This window comes from Emydura macquarii, unplaced genomic scaffold, assembly GCF_026122565.2.
Source record: "Emydura macquarii macquarii isolate MOO-44397 ecotype Brisbane River unplaced genomic scaffold, CSIRO-AGI_Emac_v2 contig_2485, whole genome shotgun sequence".
Lineage (NCBI taxonomy): Eukaryota > Metazoa > Chordata > Testudines > Chelidae > Emydura > Emydura macquarii.
In genome coordinates this window covers 261,776-283,972 of record NW_027132622.1, presented here as the reverse complement: position 1 = coordinate 283,972, position 22,197 = coordinate 261,776, and the positions used below count along the sequence as shown (strand labels likewise).

Sequence of the window (22,197 nt, the reverse complement as noted above, 5' to 3'; positions counted from 1 at the left end):
AAGCCCCCAGTGGCTATGGAGATTGAGGCAAAGGGTACCAGGCTGAGACCCCTGGCCCTGGGCTGGTGCCATTCCCAGGATGGCTGGGGAGCTGCTCCCCTGTTCTGCCACAGGCCCCTGGCTCTGCTTCACCCTCCTCCCCCCCCCCCCCGCCCGCGGGGTGAAAGTGTCAGACCCTGCTTAGGGACAGCCCCCGTCTGGAGTCCAGCATGGGGGGGGAAGCTGGATGGGGGTCAGGAGCGAGCCCCCAGAGGACACATGGAAGCCTGAGGGTGGGACGCCGGCCCCAAGCCGGGCCGTGCTGGGCGCTCTGCACAATAAAGAGCTTTTACCGACCACGCTGGTGCCAGGGGTTTGGTTTGTCTGCGGGTCCCTATTGCCCCCTCACGGCTGGCAGCCTGAATCCGGCGCCCATCCCCCACTGCCCCCCTCCCTGCCCAGGAGGGGGGAGCCCCCAACTCCTCAGCTGCCCTGCTCAGCTAGAGGGAACTGGGCTGAGTCCCAGCAAACTCAGCCCATGCTGCAGCCTCCAACCAGCTCAGTATATGGCGCCAATACTTGGCCACTATCACCACAGTCCTGGGTAGAGACAGCGCCCCCTAGAGGGGACAGGCCCCGTGCCCCATTTCACTGCCCCCCTGCTCCCATTTTCCTGTGCGTGGGACCCACGCTGCCCAGACACAGGCAGAGCCCACAGCTGGCAGAATCCAGATCTTTATTCGGCGCCAACCTTTACAGAATCCTCCCCGCTATGCTGGGCACACGCGTGAAGCTGACTCCTGCAAAGGGGGGGATCCTCGTCTAGGCCGGTCCATTCCCTCTTCACCCCCTCCCCCCCCCAAACTGGGGCCCTTTGGCCCTGGTGGTTATCACCAGCTCTGGAGCTGCAGGGGGAGAGGGCAGGGCTGTTTGGGGAGGGGGGGGGGAGGCTGGGTGCCGGGTGCCACCAGAGGAAGGATGGTGCCCAGGTGCCAGGACAATCCAGGGTCCACATCCCCTTGCGTCTCCCATGTGAGATCCCCCCCCCCAGATCCAAAAAGCAAAATACACACAAAGCGAGTCCCACGACAGCACCCGCCTGGCTGGGCCGGCAGGGGGCTGGGCTGGCAGGGGGCTGGGCCGGCATGGCTGGCACCCTCAGTGGCGTGGCGGGAGGCCAGGATGAGCCACGGGGCTGGGTGAAGCTGTAATCCCCAGTGGGGGCTGCTGTGGGGACACAGAGGTGGGGGGGTCTTTCTCCAAAGTCACAGGAGCCCGCAGGATGCCGGGTCCCCTGCTCTGGTAGGAGGGGGAAGGGAGAGGCTGGGACACCTGTGTTTGTTGCCACACAAAAGAACACAACCAAGAGCAACCGGGGCATGCAGGGAATCGCAGCTGGCATGGGGGGCAGGGCGGCCTGGTTGGGCAGGCGGGGCTGTCTGCTGAAGGGGGCGGGGCTCTCTGGTGAAGGAGGCGGGGCTTTCCAGCACCAAGGGCAGAGGCAATGCTTCGGTACAAGGTGCTCCGTGCAGGGGGTGGGGCTCTCTGGCTCAAGGGGCGGGGCTGATGCTTAGGCACAAGGGGTGGGGCCCGTGACCCGGCCCGTCAGTTGTAGAGGTCGTCGTCCCCCTCCTCCTGGAAAAGGCTGCCCCGGCCGCTGTCGTCCCCCCGGGAGCCACCTGTGCCGTCAGCCCCCGCGTCCCCGCTCTGCTTCCCGGCTGGGAACCTGTGGGGAGAGAAGAGGGGCCAGCTCCATAGGGTGGGGAAAAGGAAACCCCACCCTTGGAGGTGTCACTGACACAGCCACCAGCCCTAGGGTCACCTTGTGCTGGCCCTGGACAGGCCCTTCTTCCCAGGGCTGAGCGTGACACCAGGGGGGCCCAGGGGGCAGTGGGAGGCTGGGCAGAGGGTCCAGGGGCTGAGGGCAGGGCTGGGGACAGGCAGGGAGATCCCAGGGGTGTTGGCAGGGTGGGGGGATCCCAGGGCCTGAGGGGGGTGGGAGGATCCCACGTGGATCCCGGGGCCGAGAGCGACACCGGGGGATCTGCCCCGTACCTGAAGTTGCCGAAGCCGCGGCTCTGCTGCAGTGTCTGGGCAAACATCTCGTATTTGCGGATGTCGTTGTCGCTGACGGAGCGGCGGGCGAAGCGCATGGCCTCTTCGAAGTGATCGCGCCGGATCTCGGGCACCGGGTCGTAGTCGTCGTCCTGCCCATGGGGGTGAGGACGACACGGTCACGCCCGGCCCGGCCCGGCCCTGCTCAGCCGACCCGAAGAGGGCCATGCGGCTGCAGCGTGCTACCCTCTCTCTGGCCTGCTGGGGCTGCCCCAGGGGGCGGGAGACACGGCTCAGGGGATCCCCCAGCGAGGGGGTCGTTCAGGCAGTGCTGCTGCCCCCCGGTGCGGAGCTGGAGGTTCAAGCCCACCCAGTGTCTTGGAGCAGGGAGGGGTTTGCCCCAGGGGATCCCCCCCATACCATGGCAGAATCCAGGTGGCGCTGGCGTTCCCGCTCCATCTTGATCTCCATCTCGATGGCCTCGCGGATGGCGAGCTTACAGGCGCGCTGGCAGATCTCAGTGAGGTCGGCGCCTGAGAAGCCATGGGTGATCTTGGCCAGGTAGTTCAGGTCGACATCCTGGGGGGTGGGGAGGGAGAGAGAGAGGGGGAGGAGGGGGCTGCCCATCGGTGGGGGGAAGGGGAGCCAGTCATGGAGTCGGGGGCACACGGTCCATGGGGGGGTAAGGAGGGCACAGCCCAGGGGGCTGGGAGGGAAGGGGGCAGGGCAGCCCTTCCCGGGATCAGTACGAAGCTGATCAACACCTTCCATCTAAACTGTTTCCTGACAATCCGGTTTTGGACAAAACCATTTTCCCCATCACGCGTGTCCTTTTTCTGTGGAAGGTTTGGGTTCTTCATCAAAAAAAACAACCCACCAGAACAGAAATATTTTGATTCTGAAATGTCGCCCTCATGCCTCATGGGAGTTGTGGTTGGGTTGCATCATGTCCCCATTCTCCTCTATGGACCAGGCTCCCAGTGCAGACTGCATCTCCCATGATGCACCGTGCCCACAGCCTCCCATGATGCACCACCTCCTCTCACCAAGACTGGAGACTATGGTGCACCATGGGAGATGTAGTTCGGTAGTCTCATGTCCCCATTCTACTCTATAGACCAGACTTCCTGGCCAGATTACATCTCCCATGATGCACCACTCCCCTTGTCAAGAGGGAAGACCATGGTGCATCATGGGAGATGTAGTCTGGCTAGGAAGTCTGATCTATAGAGTAGAATGGGGACACAAGGCTCCTGAACTACAACTCCCATGAGGCACCACAGCAACCTTTCAGAATCAAATATTTAGGTTTTTGATTGAAATTCTTCAGTTTTCTAATTTCTGCTGGAATAAAAATAAATTCCATGGAACAATTTAGGTGGAAATGAAAAGTTTTTTTCATTTTTGTAGAAATTTTCCATGGGGGGCAGCCCTTGCCCCACAGCAAATGAAGCCCTTGGCTAGGACTGCCCAGGCCAGACTCTGCTCCCAATAATGCAGGAATCTGGAGCTGCCTCACCAGTCCTAACCTGTGTACACCAGCCTGACACCAGCCTAGCCCTGAGCAGGATTTAGCTCGTAGCCTCTGGGGGATGTATTTGTAGGTGAGCAGCTCCACTTCTGGCGGGGCAGGCTCACTCACCTGGGCGACGGGCGACTTGCGCAGGTTGGCACTCAGGATGGCCGCACGGGAGGCGTCGTCAGGCAGCGGGATGTAGATGAGCTGGTCCAGCCGCCCAGGGCGCAGGATGGCCGGGTCGATGATGTCTGGCCTGGGGGGGCCAACAGGGAGACGGCCTCACCCTCTGCCTGGCACCCACCCTGCGGGCGTCCTGCCCTGGGGCGCCCCTGGAGAGGAGGAAGCTCCCACATACGCCCCCCCCCACCGATGGACTCTCCCTGCGAACAAAATGAGACAAACCCCAGGGACTCTGCACCCCCAAGGGACCCTCCTCCACCCCCATGGACCCTGGTCCCCCAAGGGACTCTGCCCCACCCTGCCCCCTTGCTCCCAGGGACCCTTCCCCACCCCCATGGAACCTGCTCACACCCAGCCACCAGGGCCCAGTCCCTCCCTCAGGGACCCTTCCCTGCCCCACCCCATTGCTCCCAGGGCCCTTCCCCCACCCCTATGGAATGTGCTCAACACCTGCCCTCAGGGACCCAGTCCCCCTCAAGGAAGCCTTTCCTGCCCCACGGAGCCTGCCCATCCCCCTGCCCTGTCCCACACACGGCCTGCCCCATCCCACCCCCAGTGACTCTGTCCTGTCCCTGCCACCCAGGGACCCTGACCTGCCCCCAGGGACCTTGCCCCACCCCTGAGCCCAGGGGCCACCCCCATTCTCTCAAGCTCTCATAGACGGAGGGGGGGCTCCTCAACCCCCTCCCCATGGCCAGGTCTCCCATGGTGCAGGAGAACGCAGCAGGGCCGGCGCAGAGGGGCTTGTCCTGGCCTAGCACCCAGCTGAGACCCCCCGCGGCCAGGCCTGGGAGCAGTGTCTCCCAGGGAGTGTCAATGGGCAGCAAGGCCGGGGGGGAGGGAGGGTCTCACCTGTTGGTGGCGCCAATGATGAAGACCGTCTTCTTGTTGGTCATGCCATCCATCTCAGTGAGGATCTGGTTGATGACGCGGTCGGCCGCCCCCCGCCATCCCCCGCCCCGCCACCCCGCGCCTTGGCAATGGAGTCCAGCTCGTCAAAGAACAGGATGCAGGGGGCGGCCTGGCGAGCCTGGGGTGCAAGGGGAGAGAGTGGGGCGTGGGGGAGAGAACAGGGCGTGGGGAATAAGGTGCAGGGGGCGCCTTAGAGGGGCACGTGGAGGGGGAGGAGTGAGCCTCAAGGGGGGCAGAGAATGCAATGGGGTGGGGGAGTCCTGGGGGGGTGGGGATCCTCGCTGGTGGCAGCGGTGCTGGGACAGGGGCTCCCGTGCTGCTGGGTCAGGCTGGGGCACCACACAGCTCCCCTCCCCTGATTGGCAGGACCCCCCAAACCTGCATCCCCCCCCCAATCAGCGAGCACAGGAGTTCAGGGGGGCCCACCATGACCCGACGGGTAGAAGCAATGGAGAGGTTCCCCCCTGGTCCCCCTGCCCCTAAGACCTGGCTAGGCAGGTGGGAGGGCCCCCAAGGCCTGGCTGAGTGGGGGGGGGGACCCCAACATGCAGCCAGAAGGGCAGGAGAAGAGGGTAACCCCAGCGGCCCCCGCACCTTGTCGAAGACGTCGCGCACGTTGGCCTCGGACTCCCCGAACCACATGGTGAGGAGCTCGGGGCCCTTGATGGAGACGAAGTTGGCCTGGCACTCGTTGGCGATGGCCTTGGCCAGCAGGGTCTTGCCGCAGCCGGGCGGCCCGTAGAAGAGCACGCCCCGCGACGGCGTCATGCCGAACTTCAGGAACTTGTCCGGGTACTCCACCGGGAACTGAGGCGGGGGGACAGCTGGGGGTCAGGGATGGGGGGAACCCAGAAAGCCGGCGCCGCCCCCTCCCTTCACTGCACCATGGAGATGCACCCCACTGAGCCCCCCCAGTCCTCCGCAGCATGACGCCCCCTACTGAGTCCCTGCCCCATGGCACCACCTACTGAGCCCCTGCCCCCCTCCCTGCAGCATGGCGCACCCCCCGAGCCCCTGCCCCATGGCACCACCTACTGAGCCCCTGCCCCACTCCCTGCCACACGGCGCCCCCTATTGAGTCCCTGCCCCTCCCTGCAGCACAGCACCCCTACTGAGTCCCTGCCCCACGGCGCCCCCTACTGAGTCCCTGCCCCACAGTGCCCCCTACTGAGTCCCTGCCCCCTCCCTGCAGCACAGCGCCCCCTAGTGCCAGGATGTGGCATCAGGGCCAGCAAAAACTGAGGTGGAAGAGCGCCCCCTACTGAGCCCCCCACACCAGAGCATAGCACCCACTAGCATTGCACTGGGGCAGGCACTGACTGAGCAGGGAGAGCGCCCTCCACCCTGGGTGAGCCCTTGGGGTCCCGTCCATACCCCAGCCAGGCCAATCCCAGCTTAGCCTTGCCCAGGCGAATGCAGCCCCCGCTCACCTGCACCAGCTCCTGCAGCTCCCGCTTCACCTCCTGCAGCCCCCCGATGTCCTCCCAGCAGACCTGGGGCACCTCCACCACCGTCTCCCGCAGCGCCGACGGGTTGCTCTGGCCGAGAGCCCACTGTGCAGGGGAGGGAGGGGGAAGAGGGTGAGGGGCGGGGCCTCTGGCTGGGGGCGGGGCTGCTGGTCCAGTGGGCGGGGCCCAGGGGAGGGCTCACCCTGTTACCTGGAAGTCGTCCATGGTGACGGCCATGGCGTTGAGGATGTCGGCGTCGATGGTGTCGTCCTCCAGGTCGATGACGCTCATCTTCTTGCGGATGGCCTGGAGCGCCGCCTCGGAGCACAGGGCCGCCAGGTCCGCGCCCACGTGCCCGTGCGTCTCGCGGGCCACCTGCAGGCACAGGGCACCTGACGTGGGGCCATCGGGGGAGGAGGGAGGCAGGGAACAGGGCAATCGGGGGAGGGGCCAGCCAGTGCCATGGCCGCGGCACCGCTGTGGGGAGGGGAGGGGCCAGCGAGGGGAGGGGCCATAGGGGGTGGGGGCCATAGTTCCCCTGCCACACCTCTACCCAAGTGCACATGAACCTCCCCCCATCCATACACACAGACTCCTGGCCGTCCCCCACACACCCGCACACACACACCCATGTACACAACCCCCCAGCCCTCCCTCACCACCCTCGTCCAGCCCTGCCTCCTCACCCGCTCCAGGTCCACGTCATCGCCCAGCTTCATGTTCTTGGTGTGGATCTGCAGGATCTCCAGCCGCCCGATGGAGTCTGGGATCCCAATGTCGATCTCGCGGTCAAAGCGCCCTGGGGAAGGGGGCGGAGGGGTGAGGCCTCAGCCCAACCCCCCGCGGACATACACGGTGTGTGGCACCATCATGCCCCAGGAGCGGAGTCCAGGGGCTAGCAGTCAGAGCAGGGGGCTGGGAGCCAGGACTCCTGGGTTCTCTCTCCAGGTACCGCAGGGGCATGGGGAAGCTGGCAAGCCAGGACTTTCAGTCCAGGATTTACTTGCCCCATGGAGTGAGGACACTGGGCAGGATCCCCATGCCCCCTCGTGCAGCCCCACACACTGGGCACCTACCAAACCTGCGCAGAGCGGGGTCAACGCTGTTGGGCCGGTTGGTGGCGGCCATGACAATGACGTGGGAACGCTGCTTCAGGCCGTCCATGAGCGTCAGCAGCTGGGACACGATCCTGCGCTCCACCTCACCATGTGTCTGCAACAGGGGGATGAGGTGCGGGCTGAGAACAGGGAGACTCGCAGCACCAGTGACCACGCCCTCCCCCCCCAGGAGTTCAGTGCTGCCCAGCCAGCTCTATGCCAGGCCTGAGCCATTGACAGAGCAGCACAGTGCCTCCTGGTGCCAGGCTGAGGATGCCCGGGGGCTCCCTGCTCTTCCCACTCAGACTGGGAAGGCCTTGGCCCCACATCACAGTTGGAGCAAGAGAATCTGTCACTGCAAAATGCCACAGGCCCTCCTCTGTAACTAACCCCTGCCAGAAACGGGCTGGCTCCGTCCCGGAACCTCCCCCAGGCCCTGGAGCTGGAGAGTTTGTTTCAAAACTATTTGAAGCTGCCAGGAAGAACAGGAAGGAAAAAGGAGTTGCAGAAAAGCCTCAGAAGGGGTTTAAAATTATAACAAAAATAACAACAAACAAGGGGAGTTCTGTAGCCCTTTAAAGACTGGCACATTTAATTTCTGCAGCAGAAGCTTTCGTGGGCTGCAGCCCACGTCGTCAGACACACCTCCTATCCGATTTCTGCTTCTTGCAGCCCACGAAAGCTTCTGCCTGCAGAAATTAAATGTGCCGGTCTCTAAGGTGCTACAGGGACTGCCCTGGTTTTTGCTGTGTACAGACTAGCACGGCTGCCCCTCTGGGACAAAGATAACAGCGACCAAGGGGACAGCTAACGCGGCCGCAGTGCTCGGACATTCTGTGGTATTTAAAATATCGACAAGTTTCAGGAAAAGGGTCTTTGGGGTACAATTGAGTAAGTGAATCTGGCGTTGGCAATTAGAAAATAGCTCTGCTCCCTCCGAGCCCCTCCCCTACACATCGGTGACCCATCTCATCCTGACCCAACCCCCCTGCCCCACCCTTCTAATTAGCATATTAGGTATTGATTGGCTTAAGAGCCTTTTGACATCAGAACCTAATTCACAAGGCAGGTACGACCTGATTAGCATATTGGGTAGCCTTCAAGCTGATTGGCTAAGCTTGGATGGCGTTTGGATGAACTCCCTCCTAATGTCCCCCCTCCCATATCCATTTTGACGTTCTCACTCCTAACGTCCCCCCTCCCCTCCCCGTTCTGACGTTGGGACAAGCTATAAATAGCCAGCTGTCAGCTGGCTTAGCCAGGAGAGAGCTGAGCTCAGCCGGGAGAAGCGCTGAGTGCACGGCGAGCTGCCCATCTAAGGAAGAAGAGCTGAAAAGAACCACGACATCCCAAAAACGTCTGACCAGCCGTGAGCAGCACGGAAGCAAAGGGGCGCCTTCGGCTTTGGACAGCCGGGCTCACTGGGTCCCCGCTCTACGTCCAAGCCAGGGTCTGAGCCCGAGGTGGCCCTCTGAGCAATCCTTGGCCAGAGCAGGGGGATCTTCCCCGCTGAACAGAAGGATGTTTTTAAAGGTCGTGTAAGTAAAAGACCCCCTGAGTGTGCGCGTCAATAAAGCTGGATGCTCGTGGTCTGAGTGAGATTCTTCTCAGCTAATGCTGTGCTGGATGATGGACTGTTAAGGATTTTAATAACAATATATGGACGGCGTGTTAAATATTGATGTATAAAATTAATTAATGTACTGTTAGATGAAGTGTCACATACTATAGAGTTAAGTTATAGTCTCTCTTATCCCGTATATGTTCTAGTAGCCTAAGCACTATTTTCTGTACCGTATCTCTTCTCATAGTTGTATTCCGAGACATGGTGTCATGCTTGATTTCTCTCTCTTTCTATTTAATGTAACCATTCACTTCTAAATAAATAGAGTGTCTGTTTTCAAAGTATCACAGCTTACGTGTTCTAGCGTGATCAGAGGGCTGTATCCAAGTCCTTTCAAGGGAGGATTGTCTCCCTGGAAATCCCAATAGAGCGAACTACCGTATCGGTAGTTTTTGGGGGTTGCCCTCCCTAAATTATTTCTGGTAACAGCCCGGCCAAAGCAAGAAATCAGCTCAGCGCAGCTGGCATCAAAGCAAGACAGCGAGAAACACCCGCCAGCTGGGGTAGCCAAGGTCAGACGTGCGTGTGTGCACGCGTGTGCCTGCATGGTGTGTACGTCAACAGCCAGAAGACGCCACCTCTTTATTATAAATTATCATAGAAATGTGGGGCTGGAAGGGACCTTGAGAGGCCCTCAGGGCCAGCCCCCCGCTCTGAGGCAGGTCCAAGTAAATCTAGACCATCCCCGACAGGGGTTTGTCCAACCTGTTCTTAAAAACCACCAATGACAGGGACTCCACAACCTCCCTTGGTCACTTGTGCCAGAGCTTAATCACCCTGAGAGTTAGGAAGTTTTGCCTAATATCTAACCTAAATCCCTTGCTGCAGATTAAGCCCATTATGTCTTCTCGGACCCTCTGTGAACACGGAGAAGAACAGATCCCCGTCCTCTCTAAAACAGCCCTTTACATATTTGAATATTGTTCTCAGGTGCCGCCTCAGTCGTCTTTTCTTAGACTAAACATGCCCAGTTTTAACTTTTCCTCGCAGGTCAGATTTTCTAAATCTTTGATCAGTTTTGTGGCTCTGCTCTGGCCTCTCTCCAATTTGTCCACATCTTTCCTAAAGCGCAGCACCCAGAACTGGCCCCGGGACTCCAGCTGAGGCCTCACCTGTGCCGAGTAGAGTGGGATGGTTACCTCCCGGGTCTTATATACGATGCTCCTGTTAACACACCCCAGAATGATCTCAGCCTTTTTCGCAGCTGCATCACATTGCTGACTCGCATTCAATTTGTGATCCACTGTAACCCCCAGAGCCTTTTCAGAAGTACAACCGTCTGCCCAGCTGTTCCCCATTTTGTAGTTGTGCAGTTGATTTTTCCTTCCTAAGTGAAGTACGTTGCACTTGCCTTCACTGAATTTCATCTGGTTGATTTCCGACCAATTCTCCAATTTGTCAAGGTGGTTTTGAAACCCAATCCTGGCCTCCAATGTGCTCGCAGCCCCTCCCAGCTTGACGTCACCCGCAGGTTTTATAAACACACTCTCCACTGCTCCATTATGCAAGTCATTAATGAAAATATTGACTAGAAACAGCTCCAGGACTGATCCCTGGGGGACCTCGCTAGATACGCCCTCCCTGTTTGACAGTGAATCAGTCACAGAATCCTAGAGTATCAGGGTTGGAAGGGACCTCGGAAGGTATCTGGTCCAGTGGTTCCCATCTTTTTTGGCTCAAGGGCCACAAATATAATTTTTACAACCCTGAAAGGCCACCAGTTTCCGCCAGCAGTTCCCCTTCACCCCCACCCCACCGGCCACTGCAGCCTGAGGGAAGGAGTTCAGCGAGGAGAATCTCCCGTCCCTCTGGCTGCAGCAGGAAAACCATGCGCTCCACCTGGGTCCCTAGGCAGTGGCTCCCTTCTGTAGCCAGGGGGATGGGAGATCAGTGCTCCCCTTCCTCTGGCTCCAGCAGGGACCCCAGCGCCTAGGGACCCAGGCGGAGCGCTTTGCCGTGCTCCCTGCTGCAGCCAGGGGGAGGGCAGCGCTGATCTCCCATCCCCTTAGCTCAGCAAGGAGCCTGCACCGGCAACCCGCGCTGCCTGGATACTTGGCAGGGGCTCCCTTCTGCAGCCAGCAAGAGGGGAGCCATGGGCTGCTCTGAAAGACCAAACGGGCCAAAATTCGTCCGCGGACCATGGGTTGGGAATCACTGATCTAGTCCAAGCCCCTGCTCAAAGCAGGGCCAAGCCCAACTAAATCACCCCAGCCAGGGCTTTGTCAAGCCAGGCCTTAAAAACCTCTAAGGATGGAGATTCCACCACCTCCCTAGGTAACCCATTCCAGTGCTTCACCACCATCCTAGGGAAAAACCTTTTCCTAATGTCCAACCTAGACCTCCCGCCCTGCAACTTGAGACCGTTGCTCCTAGTTCTGTCGTCTGCCACCCCTGAGAACAGCCATTGAGAACTACGCTTTGAGTGTGGTGTTTCAATCAGCCGTGCACCCACTTTATAATCATTTCCCTAGTTTGCGTATGAGACTGTCATGTGGGACTGTATCACCAACTTTAACCCTGACAGGTTATATTGTTTATACAGGGATCCCTCCCTGATGCTGAGATGCAGCTGTCTCTGGTGTGGGGCCTGGGGGCTGTTTACAGGGATCCTCCACTCCATCTCACCTTCTCTCTCTTGGGGGCAATGGCATCTAGCTCATCGATGAAGATGATGGCCGGCGCATTCTTCTCAGCCTCCTCAAAGGCTTTGCGCAGGTTGCTCTCAGACTCGCCCGCCAGCTTGCTCATGATCTCCGGACCTGGGAAGGGGACAGAGGCTCGTTATAAAGGGATCCCTTGCCTGGCATGGAGATGCGACTGCCTCTGGGGTGGGGCGCAGGGCAGTTCGTACAGGGAGTGATGCTGGCCTGTAGGGCCACGGCAGGGGCCAGCCACCCACATGCTTCAGGGCAGGAGGGAATCCCCAGCAAGGGGTCAGAAAACCATGAAAACCCCAGGGCATAATGAAGCCTCTATGCCAGCTGCCTGGCATTGACACGGCACCTGGCAGCATCACCACGCCAGCATGGGAAAGCACCAGGGTGAAGGGAAAAACTGGGGGCATCCACCCCACCCCTGGCAGAGCGCCATGGGGGACGGTGGGCACTGCGGGAGGCGGCACAGAGGGAGGGCAGCCAGAGACCACAGTGAGACATGCCAGAGATGAGAGAGGGGCGTGTGTGGGGATGGACAGATGGCCAGGCATGCGTGGGGACGGACGGACAGACAGCTGGATGGCCACATGGGGATGGACGGGGACACATAAGGACAGTCAGACGTGTGGGGGTGGATTGATGGACAGCCAAGGTTCCCCCACCCCCCCGCCTCTCTCACCGTTGATGAGGAAGAAGAAGGCTCCCGTTTCATTGGCCACGGCTCGGGCCACCAGCGTTTTCCCAGTGCCGGGCGGGCCGTACAGCAGGATGCCCCGGGGTGGCTGAGCAGGGAACAGACCCGGTTGGCAAGAGGAAAAAGTACCCAACGCAGCCTCCACGGGCGGGTGTGTGACCCGGACAGGGGACACTCCCAGACCCAGTGTCCCATCAGAAGGGGCGGGGGGGAGGTGACTGCGGTGTTAATCGAGGCTGAAACGGTCCTGTCCAGGGGTGCAGAGGGAGGGGGTCCCTCCAGATCGCTCTGGGGACACCCTGAACCCAGGCCAGACTGAGGCCTGGGTGCTCTAGGCCCATGTCTGGAGATCTTGCACATGGGGTCCCAGCACAACATCAGGATTACAGCGTCCACTAAGAATTACTTTGCCAGCCCTTGCAGTTGGGAGGAAAAGCTAGAAAACGTGATGGGGTGAGTGACGGATGCAGCGACAACGCCTGAGTCTCCAGAAAGCCTGAGCCTGTTGCTCTGAGAGGGGGGAGCAGCTCCGAGAGTGAGACACCAGGGCTGTTTATCCAGGGATCCCTCACCCAGTGCTGAGATGCAGCCACCTCTGGGGCGGGGCGCAGGGGCTGTTTATACAGGGATCCCTCGCCTGGTGCTGAGATGCAGCCATCTCTGGGGCGGGGCGCAGGGGCTGTTTATACAGGGATCCCTCACCCGGTGCTGAGATGCAGCCACCTCTGGGGCGGGGCGAAGTGGCTGTTTGTGCAGGGATGCCCCAGCAGCGAGAGCTAGCCAGCCGGGGGACTAGATGAGGCGCCCCCCCCAGCCCGGCCGGCCTTGTGGTACCTTGACGCCGATGGCTTTGAAGAGCGCCGGGTGGCGCAGGGGCAGCTCCACCATCTCCTTGATCTGAGCCAGCTGCTTCCGGCAGCCCCCGATGTCGTCGTAGCCCACGTCGTTCAGGCTCTCCTCCTCGTCCTGCACGGGAGACGCAGTAGGGTCAGTGCGGCTGAGCCGGCCCCCAGTTCCCAGCCAGCCACACTGGGACCAGCAGCCTCTGCTCCCCCCGGACAGCCACCCGGCCGCACTCTGGGACCCAGCACCCCCACTCCGCTTCCTCCGTCATGCCCACCCCTGCTTCCCCCAGACAACCACACCGTCCCCCTCTAGGTCCCAGCACCCCCTCCCCGGTCCTTCCCCCTGATCCCCACAGACAGCAACACTGGCACCCCAACCTTCACCTCTGGGACCCCACCCGCACCCACAGTGCTCCCCCCTGCATCCTTCCCCTCCAGGACCCAGCCCCCAGCCAGTTTCCCCAGGACCCACCCCCGGATCCAGCACCAGGGGCCCTGCCCCCCACCTCCTGGCCCTGCCCCCCATCCCCCAGATCCAGCACCATGGCGTGGGACGGGGGGCTGTACCCACCTCTCTTTTGATGGGCTCGCCCTCGCAGTGGATGATGGTGTCAGGGGCCACGATGCAGTGGGGGCTCGGATCCACCTCCACCACCTTGAACTCCACGGCCCGCATCCCGCCGCGGACCAGGAAGATGTCACCTGGGGTGAGGTGGGGAGGGGGAGGGTGAGTCCAACCCAAACCTGGCAGCAGTACCTCCTGCTGCGGGACGGCTCAGCCTCCCCCACGCCCCTAACAGAGCCCCCCCGCGGGACCAGGCAGCCAGCCCCGCGCTGCCCCACACCTTTGGCCCAGGAAGGGGGGGGGATCGGTCTCAGGGCTCCCCCCAACCCCGGCTCACCTTTGTGCACGGGCCGATAGGCCTCCAGGAAGTAGGGCTTCAGGTACACGTCAAAGAGATTCCCGGTCAGGCCGGCAATGGTGTCGTCAATGGGCAGCACGTGGATTCGCTTCCCGTACTTCACGTCCGGGCAGGCCTGGATGCTGCAGGGCAGAGCCTGGCTCAGCCTGGCACCCGCAACACAGCACCCCCAGCGCAGACTGCCAAAGGAGAGCGCCCCCTACAGAGCCCCCCGCTCCCTGCCGCACAGCGCCCCCTACAGAGCCCCCCACTCCCTGCCGCACAGCGCCCCCTACAGAGCCCCCCGTTCCCTGCCACACAGCACCCCCTAGTGCTGACTGCTGGGAACAGCATCCTCGTCTAAGCCCCCTGTTCCCTGCAGCACAGCGCCCCCTACAGAGCCCCCGTTCCCTACAGCACAGCACCCCCTAGAGAGCCCCCCCATTCCCTGCAGCACAGCACCCCCTACTGAGCCCCACCCCCGTGAGATAATTCATCCAAGAGTGGCATGTGAGCTCCCCGCGGAGAGCAAATACCCCACTGGTAATTGTAGACACTGCAAAATATTTGTACGGATAATATTCCAGACGTGACGCATTTACACTGGAAATTGTGTTAAAGGCAGGGCACGAGGAGGCGACATGCCTCGGGCAGGCTCTGTGCAGGCAGGGGGCAGTAGACACTTCTCTCTCTCGCTGGTCATTGTGTATTAAGAACATAAAATGGCCAAACTGGGTCAGCCCAATGGTCCACCTAGCCCAGTGCCAGAGGCTTCAGAGGGAATGAACAGAACAGGGCAATCAGCGAGTGATCCATCCTGTCCAGTCCCAGCTTCAGGCGGCCAGAGATTTAGGGACAGGAGGGGTTGCATCCCTGACCATCTTGGCTAATAGCCATCGACGGTCATGTCCTCCTGCTTAAGTTGTAATGAAAGAGATACCGGGGCTCAAGCAATATTTTTTTTACTTTCAGGTGCCGGGGCTATGAACTGCCAAACCGAGAAGTGCTGGGGCTCAGCCCTGGCACAAATGAAGAACTGCCTCCGGGAACCCATTTAATTCTTTTTTGAACCCAGTTACACTCCTGGCCTTCACCACACCAGCAATGAGTTGCACAGGCTGATGGTGCGTTGTGTGAAGAGGCACTTCCTTGGGTTTGTTTTAAACCTGCTGCCTGCTAGCTGCACGGGTGACCCCTGGTTCTTGCGCTATGTGAAGGGGTAAATAACACTTCCCTAGTCACTTTCTCCGCATCATGCCTGATTTTATAAGCCTGTCATATCCCCCTCAGGAGGTCACAAGGTTATTATGGGGGGGGTCGCGAGGTGTTAGTCCCCACACCTGCCGATAAGGGTGGCATGGCAGGGGGATGGTCATCACTTTTGGGGGGGGTTGTCACAGCCTGAAACATTTTCAAAGGGGGTCCCAGCAAAAAAAAAAAAGTTGAGATCCCCTGATCTATCCCTTTTCTAATGGTTCCTAACATGCTGTTCTCTTTTCTGACGGCCGCTGGACATCGAGCGGATGTTTTCTGAGAACTAGCCACAGTGACTCCACGGTCTCTCTCTTGATTGGTAACAGCTAATTTAGACCCCATCATTGTGTGTACAACTGGGGTTACTCATTGTGTCTCTCCCAATCCACTTGGATAAGGAGCCACCAGCTAATCCAGACTGCGAAATTGACTAGAGTGTGCGAAATCTGCAGGAAGGGACGCACAGCAAGAGGCTATCGGCCATCAAAGGACTGTTTTCCTATATATTTGGGGGTTGCAAAGAGACCCAGCATCCTGTCCCTTGGGGACCAGCTGGCAGCATGTTTTGTCCCATAAAACAAGCTTGCAGCCGGGCCTGGCTGAGAAACGCCAGGAGGACTCTGGGCTGAGCTTTGCTCTCTGACATGGACGTTGAATTAGTCTAGGCTCTAGAATGCGAGTTACAATTTTATTTTCCATGTAACCATTTGCTCCCAAGATTTCTACTCGCTACCACCGGAATCTCTTCCCTTTGTTAAATGAGCGCTGGCTTGTTGTCACTCTAGACATGTGCGGCATGAAGCAGGCCATGATCTGAGGCCAAGCTGGTAAACTGGGCGCGCTGCTTCTTTGGGAGCAGCGGCTCCGTGGTGGTTCAGTGAACCGGGGCTGGGCTCTCCGGGGGGACACTCTCAGGGGAGGCCGTGTGCCTCTCGTTCCCCCGCAGAGGGACAGCAGGGCCTGTGTGGGCTGGGAGGGGAATGACTGTGATGCCCAGAGCTGGGGGAGTTGTAGAGCTGACCCCCGGCAGGCACAGCCACGGCTTCTTCATACTCCGGGCAGGTGGTAGCGAGGTGCTTCCCGACCCTGAGCAGCATCACAGAAGGGTGCCCCCACCCTGCAGCACCCTGGGGTTTCCCTATTGCAGTCTCCCATCCACACGCCAAGCAGGCCGGACCCTGCTTAGCTGCAGAGCTGGGTGGGGGGTCCCCCCGACACTCACCTCACCACGTCGCCCAAGCGCACGCGGAGGTTGTTGCGGGTGACGCGGTTCATGCGGATCTTCTCGCTCTGGCAGGAGTCGTCGGTGAGGACGATGCAGACCGTCTCCCGGCGCTTCTTGCCTTTCAGCAGCACCGTGTCACCCCGGAACAAGTGCAGCTCCTCCATCTTGGTCTGCAGCGGAGATGGGCAGTGATGGACCCTGGGCCGTGGGGGAGAGGGCGCGTGTGCACGGGGCGTGGGGTGCATGCATATGCAAAGGGTGTACGTGCATGGGGCGCTTGTGAGATGGCACAGTGCGTGTGCTTGGAGCGTGTGCATAGGTGGATAAGGGTAGTACGCGTGCGTGTGCATGGGGCGCGTGCGTATGCAGTGTGGGGTATGCGAGCATGTATGGGGGGCATGATGCACACAGAGGCATGCATGTAGCTGGCGTGTGGGTATATTCGCCCATACATAGGGCTGTGTACAATGCATGTTTTACCTTCACCTTCTCCTGGCTGGAACCCAACCTGCCCAGCTATGGGTCCCAGCCCCTGTACTGCTGCCAGAAGGGGGTTCTCCCAGAACACAGGTGCTTTAGGATCAGGGGAATCCAGGTTCAATCCCTGCTGCCCCGTGACTGTCCCAGGGTGCAGCAGGGAGCTCCCAGGGACCTCGGCTCGGCCACAGAGCAAAGACTGCCCCCACCCAGCACTCCCCCGTTGTCTGTCAGGGGGTGGGGGGGGAGAAGGGTGGCATCAATCCCTGGGGCCCAACCCCTCTGTGCCGTCTCAGCCCACTAGGTTGCCTGCCTCACTGCAGGGGAAAGGGCTCCAATTCATGGCGGGCCAGGCAGTTGGCAGGGCAGTGGGGCATGGGATCGCCGTGGGGCAGGGCTCCCCATGGGGCACGGGGGCTGTACCTGGGAAAGGCTGACGATGCTGTTGTCTTCATTCGCTGCCTCATCCACGATGAGCCGGTTGGGCCGGTGCTTCTGCCGCAGGATGGCCGTAGAGTAATCCTCCCCCTTGGGGCTGTGGGGAAGAGGGGTCAGAGGGCATCTCCCCACAGGGAATAGACTCAGCCCACCATGGGCCCTTCAGACAGGGGAGAGCAGGAGATGCAGGGTCTGGGGAGCCGGGACTCCTTGGGGGTGGGGAGACAACATTAATCTTAGAGGGGCCTTCAGACCCCAACCCTACTTGGCCTGGGTAATCCCACAGCTGGAGGAGACTGGACCCCCACTTGGGGGGGGGTCAAGGGGATGCAAGGAGAACTAGGGCACGTTGCATTTTGGATGGGGGGGAGGGGGGACAGAGAAAGGCATCTTGTGAGCCCGACCTTGGGTTTGAGGGGGAGGGTCACAAACAGACACTGAAGCATGGGGGAGAGAAGGGGCAACAGACAGGCCCTAGGGTGTGTGCGGGGAGAAGTGGGGGAGGGACTGCAGACAGGCCCCTAGGGTTTGGGGGGCAGCATGGGGAGTCACAGCCAGGCCCCTGGGGTTGGGGAGCAGCATGTGTGTCAGAGAATGGGGTGGTCACAGCCAGGCCCCTAGGGTTGGGGGACAGCAGGGGGGAGTCACAGCCAGACCCCTGGGGGTGGAGGGCAGCAAGGGGGGGTCACAGCCAGACCCCCGCCGGTGGGGGCACAGCAGATGCCTGCCGGTGGGGGCTGGGCACACGCAGGGGACGGACCGCTGCTGCCAGCTCTGGCCTGGCTCCCGGCACCGGCCGCCCCTGGGTCCAGGCCCGCGGGGGGGCGGGAGGGGGGAAGACAGGAGAGGAGGGGGCGGGGCGGACCCAGCAGCTGTTTGTCCCCACGGCGCGGGGGCGGCGCCCAGGAGTTTGTAAACTGCCCGCCCCCGCCGGGCCCCTGTGGGGCGGGGCCGCCGCTGCGCCGCTGACTCCGGGCCAGCCCCGCCCGGCGCCTGCGTGGGGGCCGCCGGGGGGGGGGGGGTCATGTTTCACCCCGGCCGCTGCCGCGAGCGCCCCTAAAAATACCCCGCGGCGCGTGAGCTCATGGCCGGTTATAGCCGCGCGGCCGCCCCTCCCCCGCCCCAGCAACCCGGGCAGCCCCGCGCCCCCCCCGGACCCTCCCCCCCGCAAGTTCGGAGCCAAACTTTTCTCGGCCCCCCCCCTGAGCCTCCCCCCAGCTGCAGCGGGGGAGGGGTTTGCAAAAGCCCTCGGCTGCCCCCCCCCCCCGCCCGGGGGTGGAGCCCCCCCGATTCCCGAGCGCCCCCCCCGCGCCCCCACTTACTCCCCGCCCGGGCCCGGCATCTCGGCTGTGCGCTGCCCCCGCTCGGCCCGGCCCCGGCCAGTCCCGCAGCGCCCGCCGCCGCCTGTGCCCGAGTCCCGCTCCCGGACCGCCCCAGCCCGGCTGGAGCCCGGCCCCGCAGCGCCCCCCCACGGCCCGGCCGGGGCACGGACACGCGGGGGGAGGAATCAAAACACTTGGGGGGGGCAAAACGGGGGCGGGTTGCCAGGGAGGGGGAGTGTGGAAGGGGGACAGGTGTGTGGGGGGCGAGGTGTGGGGGGTGTTTGGGGTGGGTTTGTCTGGGGGGGCAGGTGTTCTGGGGGAGGGAAAAGGGGTGGGGGTGTTTGGGGGGAGGAAAGAGGTGGGGGTGTTTGGGGGGAGGGGCGGGGGTGGGTGGGGTGTCGTGTTTGGGGGAGGGGATGGGGGTTTGTTGGGGTGTCGGGGGAGGGGCAGGGCTGGGGGGATGTTTGGGGAAATGGGGTATTTTGCTCAGGGTTGGTACCTGGCTCTGCTCCGGAGCAGCTGAGCTGAGGGGGCTGTAGGAAGGGGGCAGAGCTGAGTTCATAGGGACCGGGAGGGGGGGTGTAGTCTGCTCCCCGCACCCCAGTTCCTCCTGCTGGAGACCAGGGAGACCCAGGAACAGAAGCAGGCGCTGGGGATGCTGCCAGCGGGGTTCTGGGGGCAGCACCACCCCAGAGCAGGGGTGGGGAGCAGGGCCCCACTGCTTTGGGGGGAAGGCAGGGTGGGTATGATGCTGTTTGGGGCTGGATTGGGGGTTCAGGGGCTCTCTCACTGCTGTGAATAGGGGACAGTGCCAGGGAGTGTCGCCAGGCCCAGCAGGTGCAGGAGAGGGACAGCAGAGGGCCTCCTGGCAGGGAGCTGGGTGTGCAAAATGAATGTAACTTACACACCATGGGGAGTGTGGGGCAGGGAAAACTATGGGGAGATTCCTGGCATTTGGGGGTCCCTGCTCCCATCTGCACCATTCAGAATCCCTTTGTAGCACAAGCAGCTCCCTCATTCCCTCCCAGTGGGGGGCTGACCCATCTGGGGTGGGCATTACACAGGCATTGATCACCCTGGATGCCAGACCGTGGGGCAGGGCGGGGGCTATATTTCAGGGGGACTCTGGCAGGGCACTGAGGTTAGAGCCAGGGAGCTGAGAGTCAGGACTCCCTGGGTTCTATCCCCAGCCCTGGGAGGGGAGCAAGGTCTAATGGTTAGAGCAGGGGGCTGGGAGCCAGGACTCCTGGGTTCTCTTGTAGCATATGCAGGGGTGATCCTCTCCTGCAGGAGGGACTCACCCTGTGCTGGGGTTTCAGGCTTTGCCGGGCAGAGGAAACTGCTGCTGTGACTGTATGCGCGGGGCCAGTCACGTGAGCGGAGCACCAGCCATCGCGCCCTGTCCACTGTAGAGAGGATGGGCCCAGGCTTGTCTGATGGCCCCGTCTTCTGGGAAGTGGTTCAGGCCTTTCTGAATGGCGTGGTGCCACCTTCTCCCCAGCTGGCTCCAGCTGCTCCCGTCCCCAGCAGCAATCTCACCAGTCCATGCAGCTACCCGGCCCCACAGCACCGGAGTTGCCCCTCCCCCTGTAAACGTGCTTTATTAACCCTGTGCTGCAAGGAGAATTGAACCAACACAAGCAGCCTGGCCTCCACCGTTTGTAGAAATAAAGGCCCTAGCGAAGATCAAGGCATGTTGGCCAGGAGCGACCCCCCAACTAGTCACTGCCCCGAAAACCTCCCCCTTTCTTAAGAGGCCCCAAAGTTACCTTGGACAACCCAGCCCCTCCCCTCTGCTGATGCAGCATTGCCATGGCTTTGACCCTCTCCTCAGCCTCGGACCAGCCCTGGGGTCACCTCATGAGTTGCCCCATTTGGTTGCATAACCCCTCGGCTCTGGGTCTCATTGCACTGTCTCCCTCAAACATCTGTCACCTTCCATGGCCCAGAGCGTCAGCTGGACCCCTCATTGCTGCCTGTCGCTGGGATCTCAGCCGAGCGTCTCGTGCTCCCTGCCGGGCCAGAGCAGTTAAAACCGCCTCTGAGTCCTTGCAGGCTCATTACTGTTATGAAGAGCAATCGCTGGGTCAGTTGGGTCTGTTCTCAGGGTGATTGTGGCAGTGACACCACCTTATCCTTTGCAGGCAGTGCCCTTGCTCAGAAGTCCCCCATCTGCCCATCTCTGCTTCTTCTGGGGTCCCAGACACAGCTCCTGCTCCAGGCTTTCTGCCTACCATGCGCGCAGCTGGCACTGCTAGCGCCAGCGTTTGCACCAGCGACACCCTCAGCCTACACCGCTCGGCTCTGAGCCGCCATGCCACCTGGTGCCTTGGGTGGTTGCCTCCAGTTGTTTCCCTACACAAAGGGGCTTGATTGCTCTTCTTGGGTCCGAAGAAGGGTGGGGAGCCGGGTCATGGGATGTTGCTGGATGAAGATATTGGTTTAGATTAATGGGGGCTGCCAGGAAAAACAAGGAGGGACAATGGGAGCTTGATCTGCAAACACTGGAGGGTTGTTAATGACAGCAGGGCGGGGAAACGCAACATTGGGGTTTAATCACCACGGGAAACACACTGGGGGGCATTGATTGGACACCCCTTGGGGCGTGGCTAAAGAAGCTGGGCCTGCCTAGTTCAGCAGGGGACGGTGGAGCTATAGGTAAGACAGACAGGTGTGCACTGCTGGTTTAAAAGCCTTTTTTCCCTCGCAGAGCTTTGTACCTACTGCAAAACTCACACTACGGCGCTATGGGAAGCCTGGCTTGGCTCTCTACACACCCCACCGGGCACAGCTCCCTGGTCCTTATACATCCCTCCCTTGTGCTGCACTGAGCCATGTGCCATGGCAAAGGTACCAGGGATGGGCAATGGGGCCCAGCCAGAATGTCCAGCAGCTTCCCGCCATCCCTGCAGAACTGGGCAATGGCAGCGAAGAAATCTCTGGTTCGCTTGGCAGAGCCTTGACACCCCAGGGGGATGAGGGCTCCACTGTGCCTAGCCCCTCTCTGCTTATCCAGGCTAGTGCAGGGGCAGTTGTGTGCCAGCATCTCCCCCACATGCCACCTCGCCCCAGCATTTGCCCCTTGTCCCATAGGAAAGGGCCTGGGCAAGGGAGCTGTTCTGCTCTGAACACAGTGAAGTCCAGCCGTGACCCCAAGGCATCCAGGCCAGAAGGACCCTGCGGACATTGCCGCTGCCCTCCTACATAACCCAGGCCAGCACAAGCCATCAGCCAGCAAATCATACCCCCATGCCCACAGCACCCTAACCAGCTGCCCCTGCGATTGCCAGGGAGGAGGGTGACACGGGAAAGGGTGACGCACCGGTTGTTTGGTGCTTAACAATTCCCCCCCCAAATTCGTTTCAGGCCAGGCCAGGCCAGTGCAGAGACGCTAAATGAATTCTTTCCATCTGTCTTCACAGCAGGGAGTGTGGGGGAGATCTCTGCTTCACAGCCATCCTTTCTGGACCACACACCGACATCAATAGAGGAGGTTTTAGAACAAATTGATAAACTGTAATAAGTCACCAGGACCAAATGGCATTCACCCAAGAGATCTGAAGGAACTCAAA

The 22,197-nt window shown here is 61.1% G+C and overlaps 1 protein-coding gene across 1 annotated transcript; it reads right to left on the bottom strand.

Moving 5' to 3' along the window:
- Positions 1-193: 193 nt before the first annotated feature.
- Positions 194-18,761, bottom strand: LOC137163258 (transitional endoplasmic reticulum ATPase-like). Its single transcript, XM_067563439.1, is given in 19 exon segments — positions 194-1,705; positions 2,035-2,186; positions 2,455-2,613; positions 3,677-3,806; positions 4,586-4,673; positions 4,676-4,763; positions 5,240-5,452; positions 6,076-6,198; positions 6,304-6,468; positions 6,780-6,892; positions 7,170-7,305; positions 11,440-11,573; positions 12,148-12,250; positions 12,997-13,128; positions 13,579-13,709; positions 13,910-14,052; positions 16,386-16,558; positions 17,289-17,400; positions 18,626-18,761. Coding segments are annotated over 19 exon segments (2,436 nt in total). The 5' UTR covers positions 18,646-18,761; the 3' UTR covers positions 194-1,584.
- Between the last annotated feature and the right edge of the window lie 3,436 nt (positions 18,762-22,197).